The following is a 13,689-nucleotide window of genomic DNA, read 5'->3' as shown; positions in this document are numbered from 1 at the left end:
ACTATTGTCAAGCCAGATATCTCTTTCAGCTTGACGACTTAATTTAAAGATCAGTTCGAGATCAGCAGTATCATTTTTGCCATTTACAAAATGATCTTTAGCGAAACCAAGTTGCTGTCTAACTGCTTTTTTTGCCCCCCCCCCTCCCCAAACCTTCATCGGCTTCCATCCTGAAGACGAAACTGTTCATTTAGACATTGACGTCTCAGTTTCTCAGACGAAATGAAACCCTCGGCCTCGAGGCGAGCGTGTGTATGGAGCCCATACTGCCCTGTCACTCAGCCAGGTGGACGACTTCTTCTTCCCCTACCTGATGTCACGTGGGAGGGGCCTTTCCGTGGAAGCTAGCTCCTCTCATTTCCCTGGCAAATGTAGTCACCACAACCAGTCACACTTCTCTCCTCCCTGCTCTACCACCACTCTACCGCCTCCTTCCTTCATCCCTCATTTTGCACAAGTCCTAAGAGGATAAGATGCCATGGAGGCCACGGGGGGAACGGTCCTTTGTGTCTGCTCGCTGCTGGTTCTCCTAACAGGTGAGCGCTGATGATGTGATTGATGTAGAATGTGGACAGGTAGAACGTTTTTTGGGGAGAAAATGCTAAGTGCGGCATTTGTTTACAACAATAACACACATTCGAGATGCAGTCTTAGTACCGAGCATCCTTCTCATTTATTATCACCACGAAAATTCATCTTTATTAACTAACTAACTTCTTCTACTCTGATGTGTTAACACTGTTTGAAGTAACTTGTTTGAAGAGAATTTTGCGTGGCCTGTATCTCATTTATTTACACACGCTTTCCATAATCCACTTCGCCTTTTGAATGCCGCCAGCTCTAAAACAATACCAAAACAAGTCAGTGGAAAGAAGAAGTGAGCAACACCACTCTTCTGTGACTCATTTTAAACTCAACACATCAAAAATGTCGACTAAATTTTAAGTTAGGGAAAAAAAAAAAATCCTTAAGTGTCTTATCTCTGAGCAAGATGGTATACACTTGCATTTCGACACGCACCGGCTGACTTTATTTAGTGTGCAAACAGCTTACAAAGGTGATAAGAGGCAGGTGTGTGTATGTATGGGCCTTCACTGACAATTGTTTGAAAGTTTGCCCCTCATTACCTTGAAAGTGTGTGTCCACGTGTGTGTGGGGTTATAATATCCACCATCACCACAACAGCTTATGACCACAACAATGACCACTTTGTTTGGGGACAACAGTTAAGCAGCGGGCTGGGCACACTTGTCCTCATTTTGTCTTTTCAGTGTATCCCAGCTGGTGTCAACGGAGGCACACGCCTGGCTTGTGACAACGCACGCAACACACAGAAACTCGCCTGCAGGCTTGAGAGAGTTGCGAGGGTGTGGGTGCTGCAACTATTAGGTCCGACGGAACGGCCAGTAGAGTAGTTGTGATAAGCACGATGGAAACGGGGAGTCAATTAGGAGGAAGTAGCATTTCGTGTGTGCATTTGTGAGTGTTACTTTTGACACCGTATTTGTTTTATGTAGGGCTGGTAAACATATTTACTGAGTTTACGTTTGAGTGAAATGAGAAATGAGGGAGCAGTTTGAAGATCCCAAGTGAGCAACGTGTGAGCGTCTCTTTGCAAGTTAGTGCCTCACGCTACCACCACCACCACCCCCTCACATGCTGTTTGCTCTCAGTCTGGCATCCAAACAGAAACAACTTCGTTCCACTTTTGCAACTTACAAGACGAAAAACTGTGCCGAGAAGCGATCGGTAGTTGTGAAGAGTCTCCTGCCAGCTCAGATGAAATATTAACGGTGCTTATGTAACACAATAAAGGACAGAAAAAAACAGAAGCCCCGGGATGAACTCAATATATGAAGCATCAGTTGTTGACGCCGTAAGTTGTTAAGCACCTGCAGACAAGCTTCCCTAGCAACTACTCTTGACAGTGAGGTGCTCCGGATTAACAGTTATTCCGTGACTTTAGACAGCCGCTGTGTTTGTTTTGCGTGACGTTAGCTTGAAAGACAGGTCCTGTTCTCCTCAAACAACAATGGCAGCATTGAGCTGTGTCAATATTAACTCATTACAGTTTGAGGATCTGGACAACTTGGAGAAAAGGATGCAGATAGGCCTCATTAATGCTTCAATATGAGTAATTGGCACTCAAAGTTGGTTTGATTAAGCCTGTTGGAGCAAAATAAAGATATCGGAAGATGACCTTGAAGAATGAACGGTGTCCTCTTTTTCCACTTCACAGACGTCAGCGCAAAGTTCATCCACGTCCCTTCATCAACCCGTCACGGCATCGAAGGGAAATCCTTATGCCTGCCCGTGGAGGTGTACTTCCAATTGAACGAGGTGGATATCCAGGGAACGTGGTCCCACACCTCGACGAGCGGCACCAGGACCACTGTGGTGACATTTACCAAAGTCTCCAACATCCCCGACATGATTTACCATAACCACATCTCGTTCAAAGAGCCCAATATGACTTTGCTGATACGGAAATTAAACCAGCGTGATGAGGGAATTTATCATCTCAACCTCAACATTGTGTTTCTTAACAAGTCGGGGCAGATTTTTAAAGAGGAGAGGACAGTGCGTGTCACTGTAGATGGTGAGTGGAGTGACACATCATTTCATTTTTTGGTAGCAATCTCTAAATGTAGACTTTTGTATTTACTTCTCAGTTCCTGTATCCACTCCGATCATTGAGAAGAGCCCATCTTATGCGCTGGTTGAGGACAAGGCCAACGTGACGTGGACATGTTCGGTGGAGAGAGGAACAAGGGTTGTGTTTCAGTGGTACAGAGACAATAAGCTCCTGGGTGTCAGTGACAGATATCACTTTTCCAAAAACAAATCCACACTGCTCATCAGCCCGATTAAAAAAGAGGACAAGGGAAGTTATCGATGTGTGGCGAGCAACCCCGTCAGCCAGGAGGGATGCGAGAAGGCCGTGGAGCTCACCGTTTACTGTGAGTGAACTTTTGCCTCCAAATTGAGAAATTAATTATGTGCAATTATTTGGTACTTCTTGTTGTAGAGGGTGGCTAATACAAAAATCTTTCCTGACCATTCTCTGCAGATGGCCCGTACAACTTAGAGGTGAACTCCGAGCAAGGCCTCCGCACCGGGGGGGTGTTCACCATCAACCCTGGAGAACTGGTCTTCTTTGATTGCCAAGCTGATTCCAACCCCCCCAACAGCTACGTGTGGATCTCCAAGGGGCCCAACACGACCACGCAGGTCATCACCGAGGGCCCGCGGTTGGAGGTTCTCTCCTACAGACTAGCCCAGGCTGAGGAGTACCTATGCCGCGCCTTCAATAATGTGACGCAAAAGCAAGACGAGACCCAGTTTACCTTGGTGGTCGCCAGCCTGGGAACAGGTGGGTGGAAAATGGCAGGAAGGAAAAGTCTTTCGAGGAGTTCGCATTAGATAAACATACGCACAATAGGTTAAGTGTAGTACGACCGATTCTGTGCTCAGCAGGGAAGTGGAAACCTGATTATGACTACCATGAAACATGAGCATTTTTATCTGTGTTGCTAGGTTTCACTGCCTGTAGTCTGTATTAAAGTTCCCGTGTGTGGGAAAGTCAACACAGCATAACAGCTGTTGTATTTGTTGACAAGGTTTTATAGCATGGCGGGATTCTGTGTGCCGAATGCGGAACGTTGATATGTTGTCACGGTGATGTAGAGAAAAGGCGAGGCGATGGCTCACGCTGATTACTGGTTGGGGTTTAACTGGTCCACACAAGCTGCTGTGACTTAAATTTCTTTTCTTTTTCATCCTCAAATCCAAATGGCTGACCATATATAGCCCTTACAGATTGAACGTTAGTACGATTGTGTTTGTTTGTTTATAGGAAAAGATAAGCACACCCAGGATCACAATGCCGTATCCCCGCTGGCTGTTATTACTGTGTGTTCTTTGTTCATCATCGGTGGCATGCTGCTCGTGTTTTTTAAGAAAGCTTGTCACCCAAAGACAGGTTAGTTGGCAATTTCTGGTAACTGTTGCATTCATATTTCTACATTTACAAGTTTCTCATGCATTTGTTTTTCCTTTTCCTCTCTCCATCCTATCTGCAGTGCTCATGAGAATTTATAACAGGTAAGAACAAAATCTAACTATTATATTGAATAATATAGCTAAAAGTGAAAATACTTTAATTGCAATTACTGTTTAGCAGACTCATCTCTGATCAGGAACGACCACATCGATCAGGTAACAGAACTCTTAATTTGAGCTAATTCCTGTAATTCAGTTCTTATTTCAATAATATAGATTATACAGTACATTATGAGTATTATTTTTTTTAAATAACAGCTGTAATGTATAATCAAAAAACAATAATAATGGAATACTATGTTCATTAACAGGCCATGAGGATGCAACTGAAGACTTTGGTATCTATGAATTTGTCTCCATACATGGGACCATAGAATCTGCTAGGGTATGTTTTTATCTTGTTCACACACACACTCACACACAAGAGCTGTTAAATTGATGTATTTCTCCAAACTGCCCTGCAGGTATCATGCAGATCCCTGGCTCGCCTGGAGTCAGTCCAGGATATGCACACCACAATCTATGATGTGATCAGGCATGTTCCCGAAACCCCTGGCCAGAGTTTGCTCGAGTGACTTTTAAGTCATCAACTTAAAAAATTTGATTTGTGTTTGTTTTGAGGCTCTTGTCGGAGCCCAAGGCACTGCTGACTCATTGTTTGCACTCGAGCTGATAGAGACCTGTGCCAGCACACAATCGTATGTGCACTGTTGTGGTCCACATGCTAAGGCGGATAATTTATTTGATTAGTTTGACTGTATTTACTCAATTTGAGATGAACATACAGGGTAATGTCAACGTAAGCATATTTAGAGAGAGAGAGCTCAAATTTATTAACCAAAAAATGTTCATTTCATGTTGTTCCTAAAGGAAAGTTTTGAGACCGGTATTTTTTGTAAGATGTTAATGAATGAGTGAGATGAAAAACTGTAAATACTGTACATAGATTATACTGAGATTCACCTGTATGATTCTATTTCCATGTTTTCTTCGGATCTATTTATTCCTATTTGAAACCCTTCAGCTTGGTTCTATAAATGTAGCATTTGTCTGTGTGTATAAATATGAAAGCTGAATGATTGTGTGTTTTTTTTAAATTAATGTATAGTTTGCATTTTTGTTTTTTTTATTTAATTTCAATAAATATGTCAGTATGACATGATGGATGCCAAGAGCTTGTTGTGTCACTTGTGAAAGATTGGAAATCCCTGCAGACTACTCTGCTTGGTTATAGACATGATGAATTGGTATGCAGTGTACCTGCTGTGATGGTGAGACATGCGGGAGCAGACAGATGCTTCAGCATGCTGAGCGGACTCCACCTGCCTCTGTTGGCACGTTGTCATGAGAAGATGATAAATAAAGTGTATACAGTATGTGAGACAACCAGACAAAAATAAACTGAGGTCAGAGGTGCACATTGGCTTCAGCACATTTGGTGGACAATCCCACAGCGGACATACTTCAAATCTGGCGGCAACTCTTTTCATTGTGATGTGCCATATTTGGAAGACATTTAGTTCTGTAGAGGTGCTCTCCATATGTGGGGCGAGGATTAATCTACCTGTCGAGACATTTTAACATTAATGAGAATTTATGAATAACAATGAACACTTAATTAAATCAAGCTCTAATTAGCTTGTGACCTTGCCCAGTAGTGTCCCTGGGTTGGGTCATACCATCTGTTCCATAACAGAGTATGCTTGAAGAGAGGCTCTTCATTTTGGCTGAATGCCTAACACCTAAGGAGAGCTTGCTCACCTTCATTTGACTGGGAAATAGCCTGGGGCTTCATTAACCGGGAACTGTAGCTCATTGTGTCTGCTGCTTTTAATCAATATAATGCCCTGGAGCAATGTTGGTGATTAGTACAGTTACGCTATTGTAGTTCAATGATAGTTGCTATTCGTTCAAAATATTTGACATTATTCACTGCATTACTAGCAACCGTTCACACCCATGGAGAAATAGGTTTTTCCAACATGCATGTTGCAAAGCCAGCGCTTAATTTTTTCCCCAGCAGAGGTCAGTAGAGTCCTTTGCATGATTTGTTTGGCACAAACAGAAACTTATGTGATCAATTTAGTTAACAATGTGTGTTTACTAATGAATAAACAACAAAAAAGGGTGTTGTGAAGGCAGCAGAAGCTTTTACTCTGCGCAGACTGGTATTTTTGTAACATAGATGTCATAGAGCTTTTCTAGTAAAAAAAAAACCAACAACAACAAAGACTACATAATGTAATTAGTTTGAATTTCCTTTGAGGTACCAATCAGTCAAAACAATTTTTTTAATATATTGCGGTTGCCAAAATTGTAAAAAGGACTATTATACCGTAAAACAGGTAAGTTGTTGAGCAAAACACAAAAAACTACGTTTCCCATGATACATTGGATGTGTCAGGCAGACAGCGGCCATGTTCGCAGGTCACGTGACTGTCAAACATGGCTCTCGCCGTATTGATGTAGGCGTACCGCTGAAATGACAACATAGCTGGAACAATATCCATTTATATTATCACCGGTCACATTTCAGCGCTCCAATGCAAAAGATAAAGTCTCTCATGGCCCGGCAGGTATGTGAAGTAACTCTCCGTATAATGGGCGTTTATCGCAGACATAGCTTGAGAATCTGCTAGCAAAACGGCTAAGGTGCTAATTTGACAGGTGTCAATACAGTAACTAATTAAAGTGGATAGCCCGGTGTATACTCTTGAATTGTCTTGACATTAAAACCTGTTATATGTGGGGAAAAGCTCACCAAATGAAAGCTACTGTACGTTCGTATATATCGGACATAACAATACAATAATATCTTGTCAATTACTATTATAAATGTTGGTTTGGTGCAAAGACATTTCAAAAAACAAAAAGCCGTTGCCGTGGTTCATACTCTTCATCTCGGACAAGTTGAACAACCTCCACATTTTATTTTCCTTATCTATAAATACATGACAGTGGAAAACCAAGTTTTGTTATTCCCACCTCTCGTATTGTTATTTTTTTCTATTATCATTATTACTGTTATTATTATGATTGTCATTACTACGTTTATTACTATGCCAGCCTGGAATCGCTTTGATGTCCAGTATGAAACCGATAAATAAGATTGCCTTAAAAACTATTATCTCAAATCAATTCCTAAAATTAAAATGAATTGCCCAACTGTATTTGAATGTAATATTGTTTATTTCTGACAGGGTCTAAAAAGCCCTCCGGACAGCATGGCAGACCTCAGTCCTGTGGAGAACTTTAGGATACCAAGCAAGGTATATATACCCAGTCTTTTTGAGATCCATACTATGGTTGTTGTATAGTATTTTTCTTACTTTCCTGAAGGAGTTTTAAGGCAGCATCTGGCTCAATGATGGTTGATGCTTAGACTCAGACCAAACACAATTATGGGAATGTTTATGGAATTAAAAAGTCCACACATCCCTGTTTGAATTCCAGATTTTTGTATAGAAAACAATAGACCATCTTGGCAAAATTATCAAACTTTTTTCCATACTTAATCTGACCTATAATATGTACAAAAATATTGAAAAAATAAATTCACTTTTGTTTAAGATGCGGGACATAATATATAATAAGTTATTAAAGTAATTTATTTACATGTGTTATTTTTGACAAATTTTGCCACAGGGAAATAGAAATAGAAAATACTTAATTTTATAAATTGGTGTTAATGAAATTTAGTAATCCCATTTGCTATTGCTTGATTGTAAATAATTTTCTTGCATCTGGAAATGTTTGCCTGAGTTGACACTACAAGCTACATTTACCCTTTTCCATCAGCAGGGGCCCTCCTTGCTTTATTAACACAGCGCAGGTCTCGTTTAGATGCCACATGCACAGTCATAAATTAAATGTGAGGATATACTATAATGATGGTTTTCACTTTATGTCATTCGGAAAAGGCACAAATGGGTTGTGTTAAATAACATTGTGGTAAAAGTTAAATAATCTGCATTTATGTCTCTATAGATGCTCCTATCTTGGAAATAATAAGGTCCCTCAGCTTCCTAACTTAACCTTCATCTCTGTCTCACGAGAGTTTTCATGAAGCTCCCATTGTTCCGGAACTCTTTTATTTTCACAATCCTCCCGGTTGTCAAGGTCCATTTTATCCTTATCCTGATTGTCAACATTCAGCGAGCACTCGAGGCTTTGATATTCCCTTTGATTCTATGCTAGCGTCTGTTCAGTGTCCTGCAATTTGAATGAAAATAGATTTGTAATTACCCCCCCCCCCCAAAAAAAAAGAAAGAGGTGAATATTATTGGATCTGCATGGAGGTTGAAGCTTTTTTTTTTTAGTCATGCCTCACGTTCAAAGTGGAATTTGATCAAAGCTTGGTCGCACGTGCGGCCCCAAAATAGTCTCTTACTGAGTCATTCAGGTTGAGATGGCTGGAAGTTTTGCGCATTACGGCAAGTCCAAGGGTGGCGGACGACCATGGAGGGAGGGGGCAGAAGACACATCCTTTTTGATTTGTTCACCCGTCTGTCTTCTCCTGCCGCTACAACTTCCAGCAGCAATGAGTCATCCAACTCCCACACCCTCTCAATTTCTCTCTCTTTTAAGTTGATTTCCCACCCACCTTTCTTGGGGCAGACCGTGATGCCCTGTGCCTTCACCCCTCGTTTCCAATCTCAACGCACTCCCCCACACATTTCCCTTGGGGCTCCTGCGCTCTTCTTCACCTGAGTCAAATTGCACGCAAGAGCTTCATTCACACAATTCTCATCATGTAGCAAGGTTTTCTCACCTTAGGAGTTCTACATCACATGAGCTTAACTGTGGAAGATAGGGCTGAACGATTAATCGAATTGGAATCATCATTACAAAAACGGAATTTGGAAAAAAGAGAAAATGCATTCATTGTAATAGCCTATGGATCAAATTTATCCTACAGTTCCATGTCCAACTTTGCCAAATCTGTTTTTAGTTGAAAATAATTTAAATGCGCTGGTGCCTCAACGTATTGATTCTACACATAAAAGAAGTCCGAGTCAGCGTTACCTTCGGCGACGTGACATGTTTTATTTATGTATGTATGTTCTGTATGTAAAGCTTCAAGAATTCCGAGGTGTCTGTTTTTGTTTGTGCTTCACTACTTTTATTCATCTCATCAGCTTCACCTTTACCAAGCTGACATTTTTTGCCTTTTAGTGACAGTTTTATGATAGATTGCCATGGGCACAGATATCTAGAGGCTTTCGTGGATGAATCCAAATGATTTGGAAAATAACTTGACCTCTTCTTCAGTGCCAAATCATATTTTGTGCCTGTTTTGGAATGGAGTGCTTTTCAGCCTCACTCACCATTTAAATTGTTTTTGTGGTCCTTTACAAATACGTGAAAAAGTGGAAGGCAGATATCTGCCAAGGCTGATTCCTCTGAAACATAATTTAAACAATTACGATGTTCCCGGTGTTACTATTCTCCTTCAGTCCTGTAGGTAGCATCAATTCCTTTTTCAAAGCGCCACATATCCTAACCTTCAAAGATCCAAAAAGTGCATATAAAGTGATTTCAGACTTCGCTGTGAGCAATAATTAATCAACCTTTCCTTGTTTCAAAATGCAAACTCAAACATTTCATCACACTTTGTTATTGACCTGCTGCCATATAGCAGCTAATTAACGTTGTCAGTGGACAGGGGCTGAAATCTGAAAGATTTTGCAGCAATAAGCCTTGGCAGATGCGGAGCATGTTAATCAATAAGGTTCTCACAGATGTGCTCTGAAGGGAGGGAATCTCCTTTGGTATTTTTTTTTTCCCCCAGTCATTCATTTCCTCCCTTTGTTCCTCCTATGCCCTACCGATATCCCCCAAGAGAGGAGCCCAATGAAATAACATGTAATCTTCTCCCAAACCACATTCCTATTCCCTCTCCTTTTCTTCTCCTCTCTACTCCATCTAATTTTCATTCAACTCCTTTCTTGGGTTGTCCTGCTTGTTGAAACTCCTCTGGCACTCTTGTTCCTATAATGCTATTTAAACCGCTTTATTTTTGAAGTTTTGTTCATTTTTTCCTTTTTTCTGAGTGACCATTGTAAGCTAGTGCTGGAACTTTTAAAAACAAACGTTTTATGTCTCTGATGTGTTTCAGGAAGAGTTGCGGGAGCTCAGGGAGCAACCCATCGACCCTCAGGCCGAGCAAGAGATCATCGACAGTATCGAGGAGATCTACTTCTCTAACGACTCTTTTGACATGGTGCAGCATGAACTGGAGGTTTGTGTAAAAAAAAAAAAAAAGTCTCCGTTTTGAAGCGCTCCACTAACTGAATGAATGACAACTCACTCCCCTGTAAAATTGATGCCTGACTCACAGTTTCCACTTCCCCTCGATAGGACTGTAATTTCATCAGGGCCTGCGATAGCAATAGAATATTTGCGATGCTTCCGAAAGTGTGACGGTTTCCCGCGCTTCCTGGTTTCTCATCTGAGCCGCTGCCACTTCCTCTTCTCATTCCATTGACAACCAGACTGATGGATTATATCCAGTGAACAGAAGGAGGGTGTGAAATCTCATTAGATTTATCTTGGTCTCACCACACCACCTGAAATGAGACTCTCAATCAAGGGGAAAGTAATTACCTATCATCCCTTGGGGCATGGAATTGTAATATCTTCTTTACCCAGCTGAGTTTGTTTGTTGTTTACTAAAGAAGATCCTCTGCCTTCTTGTCCCATCCTACATTTGATCTTAAAAGGTCGATGAATCGAGGTATAATTATTTACATTTCACTGACTCCAAGATCAGTGAGACCATCTTGAACTCGGAATGCTCCGTGGGCAATCATTTTAAATGATGATACTTAGCTGGAATATTTCCTCTGCTCCTGAGTGCCACGACGTCTTGTCCCCCCCCCCAGCTAGAAACTTTTCTAATGAGGTTCTGTTTTGAAGCAGCAGGATACATAACTCCGCAATACGTCAGTCACTGGCTGCATTTCAAATCAACTTTGCTGCTGTTGTTGTCTGCTCGTGTTTGTTTAGAAACTCCCGACCGAGTTAAACCTGCTGGAGTTGGAAGAGTACCGAGACAGACTGAAGAGACAGCAGGCAGCTGTAAGTCAGACACGCACACTGTACTGAAATTCTTCCTTTGCCTCTCTATCCAACAGAGCCCCTCTTCCTTCCTGGGTATGACACGTTTGTCGGCGGTGTGTTTTAGATCCTGTAGCTTTCCCCTAATGTGTCACCAGGCACCTCAGGGGAATAGCCATGGCAACTGTTCCAGTGACCACTCATGCCAAAACACTGCAGTTCAGAAGCACCTTCAACAGTTTGCCAGTTCAATGTCTTGGGGCATTTGCCCAAAAAAAAAAAAATCTGAGCCACAAAGCGTTATAGAAAATGGATTGATGGAAAAAAAAAGCCGTTGCTTATTTCAGTCTGCGGGGCTCAGAAGTTTCGTAAACAATAGAATGACTGCGCCTCATGTCCAAAAATAGTCTTCATGTAACTCAAAGCATGGAGAGGAAAATAAGAAAATTGCTCATGGGATTCACCCCCGCCCCTAAAAAAAAAGCAAGCCTCTTCTTGGACCCTTGAGTATTGTAATGAATTGCTGAAATTGGATGCTCTTGCCAGGTGACGTGCAGTGAGCTTCTGGAAACACCTCAATAAACAGATTGAAAGTAAACGTGCAGGTCGTGTGCAAACCTAAAGTGAAAGAAATACCTTTCCTGTTGTTTTCATCCTACCCTGAACATATGGCCTTCGACTGCATCGAGTTTTTTTTTTCACCAGGATTTTATTAGCGAGCGAGACAATCTTCGAATGCTTACTTCGGAGCAGCCAGATAAGGAATAGCGTTATTGTGCGGTGACGTCATAAACGTGAGCAATATGGGATCACGCTTCATCTCATCACTTCTGATATCCTTCTGCCAAGAATGAAAAGACCATCTTTGTGTGCATTTACATTGTACGCAACCCGCCTCAGCGGTGGCGCACACATTACTTCCGAGACGTGTAGTCGGCGTGTGAAATGAAGCTTATCCCTGTGCAGAAGCAATGGCGGTGCTTCCATGTGTGACTGGCTTCTCTTTTGTCACAACTGAGATGCTATTATTTCAGGTTCATAATGAGACGACAGACAGATGCGTAACCCGTACGTATTACCTGAATCCTCCGCTTCGGTCAAATAGGCATTTTGTGTCATTTGGGGAGAGAACATCTGCCTTGTCTGTCTGCCACCGCGTCGGAGCTTAATTGGCATCTCTAGCTCACCCTCGGCAGAGGTTCATCTCCCAGCTAATTGCCTTCGCGCGCTGCACTGTGAGACCTCAGACGCTGTGGAAACCGGCGTAATCCAAAGATGCACTTTGACTTACTCCACAGAAGCTAAGACCAGAGGAGAGCCCGTGTTAATAACATGGTGGAAAAAAACGATGTTGTTCTCATGTGGCTGAGAACTTCGCGAGGCTTTGCTTAAACCCCATCTGGTTGCTGAAACTGTCCTTGGGAAAGGTCTTTGGATTTAGCGTGTGGTGCTGTGAGGGGCAGTGAAGTGTCTTAACACCCAATGTACAATTTAGGGGAGCATATAACTCATTATGTGAAACTACTGTGAGCCACTGAATCAGTAAATTACACCACTGGTCCAAAATGGATGCAGCGTATGAACTCACTGACCACAACTGGGCTTCACTTTCATAAAGAAATGAGAATATTGAAGCTGTGCACTCGTACTTCACTCTGTATTTTATATGTACATTAGAGTTTAAGTAAATACTCTAACTTGGCATAACATGTCATGGTTTAACGATTTGGAAATATGGCTGAGCGGGAGATGTCCCTTTGATGCTCTCTGCATAGTGTTTATTTTTTTTAGTTTCGCTGCACTTTTTTATTTTTGAGATGATACTGTGACACTTGGTAAAAGTTTCTGTTTTAACACAGCGGTTCTCATCTCTGCTCTCTCTCTCTCTCGCGCTGCAGGTTTCGAAAAAGGTTGCTGATCTCATTCTGGAGAAACAGCCATCTTATGTCAAGGTAAAAAGAAAAAAAATCTTACGTTGAACAGCTGCTTTTTATTCTTACTCGATAAACTTAAAGTCAGCGAAAATGATTCTTCATCACTTTGAATATGTGTTATTAACTTATGAATTGGCTATGAAAATGATTTTTTCTTTGGGTCCCAGTTAATGTCCTCTCGGTTGACCTTGCGAATGAAGAGGCGTTCAGATCTTGATTTTATGCAAATTATCATCCTGAATTAAATTAAAACTTAATCCCAGGAAATCCCTTCTTTGCTCCTTTCGATGATGTTGCAACGACCTGAAATGCGTATAAGAGATTTCATGTTAATGTGAGAGGTAGATAAATGTAGTAAAATAAGTCTTTTGCTCTTATCATCTGCTCCTATCTTGTAACAAGAGTGATATTTTTTTCTGTATAGACCTGGGAATAATTATGAAACCCAGCACCCACATACAAAGTGAGATTATTCAATTTAATACGATTGACCGGTTTTAGTGTCTTTCAATATGCTCTATTTACGGTGCTCTCAAAGTCTATTGGTAGTTTTGTGTTCTATTTCCCTTTAAGTAGATCCAATTAATTGGTTTCGTCGTTAATCTCGGTGATGTTTTCGTTCCTGGAAATATGT

The 13,689-nt window shown here is 41.4% G+C and overlaps 2 protein-coding genes across 8 annotated transcripts in view; both read left to right on the top strand.

Moving 5' to 3' along the window:
• The first annotated feature begins 374 nt into the window (after positions 1-374).
• hepacam2 (HEPACAM family member 2) lies at positions 375-5,234 on the top strand. 4 transcript variants are annotated; one of them, XM_088366085.1, is made up of 10 exons: positions 397-536; positions 1,272-1,479; positions 2,240-2,599; positions 2,673-2,960; positions 3,071-3,373; positions 3,857-3,982; positions 4,083-4,104; positions 4,181-4,218; positions 4,374-4,447; positions 4,527-5,234. In XM_088366085.1, the coding sequence occupies exons 3-10, from the start codon at positions 2,431-2,433 to the stop codon at positions 4,635-4,637; spliced, it is 1,131 nt and encodes a 376-aa protein (XP_088222211.1). In that variant the 5' UTR covers positions 397-536; positions 1,272-1,479; positions 2,240-2,430; the 3' UTR covers positions 4,638-5,234. The 4 variants fall into 4 exon arrangements, with proteins under 4 accessions (XP_088222210.1, XP_088222209.1, XP_088222211.1 ...); XM_088366084.1 differs by lacking the exon at positions 1,272-1,479 and having other exon boundaries at positions 375-536; positions 4,184-4,218; XM_088366083.1 differs by lacking the exon at positions 1,272-1,479 and having other exon boundaries at positions 375-536.
• Positions 5,235-6,480: 1,246 nt separating this feature from the next.
• Positions 6,481-13,689, top strand: part of vps50 (VPS50 EARP/GARPII complex subunit) — a 73,372-nt gene continuing 66,163 nt past the window's right edge. For all 4 annotated transcript variants that reach the window (XR_015854807.1, XR_015854808.1, XM_088364546.1 and 1 more), the window contains exons 1-5: positions 6,481-6,638; positions 7,263-7,331; positions 10,181-10,303; positions 11,071-11,142; positions 13,020-13,073. Coding sequence is in view for 2 of the 4 variants with exons in the window: in XM_088364546.1 (XP_088220672.1) it covers positions 6,606-6,638; positions 7,263-7,331; positions 10,181-10,303; positions 11,071-11,142; positions 13,020-13,073 (351 nt within the window). In the remaining 2 variants the exon portion in view is untranslated. The remainder of the gene's footprint in view (positions 6,639-7,262; positions 7,332-10,180; positions 10,304-11,070; positions 11,143-13,019; positions 13,074-13,689) is intronic.

The sequence above is a fragment of the Syngnathus floridae genome, chromosome 21 (genome assembly GCF_059516105.1).
Source record: "Syngnathus floridae isolate MCC-2025c chromosome 21, RoL_Sflo_1.0, whole genome shotgun sequence".
NCBI lineage: Eukaryota > Metazoa > Chordata > Actinopteri > Syngnathiformes > Syngnathidae > Syngnathus > Syngnathus floridae.
This window is presented reverse-complemented; position numbering and strand designations above follow the sequence as displayed.

Bases quoted from the DNA above. Each gene is read 5' to 3' on its own strand.
- hepacam2 (XM_088366083.1), top strand. From the start codon at position 479: ATGGAGGCCACGGGGGGAACGGTCCTTTGTGTCTGCTCGCTGCTGGTT. The intron at 537-2,239 runs GTGAGCGCTGAT...TCCACTTCACAG, and splicing joins GCTGCTGGTTCTCCTAACAG to ACGTCAGCGCAAAGTTCATC. The intron at 4,105-4,180 runs GTAAGAACAAAA...ATTACTGTTTAG, and splicing joins CTCATGAGAATTTATAACAG to CAGACTCATCTCTGATCAGG.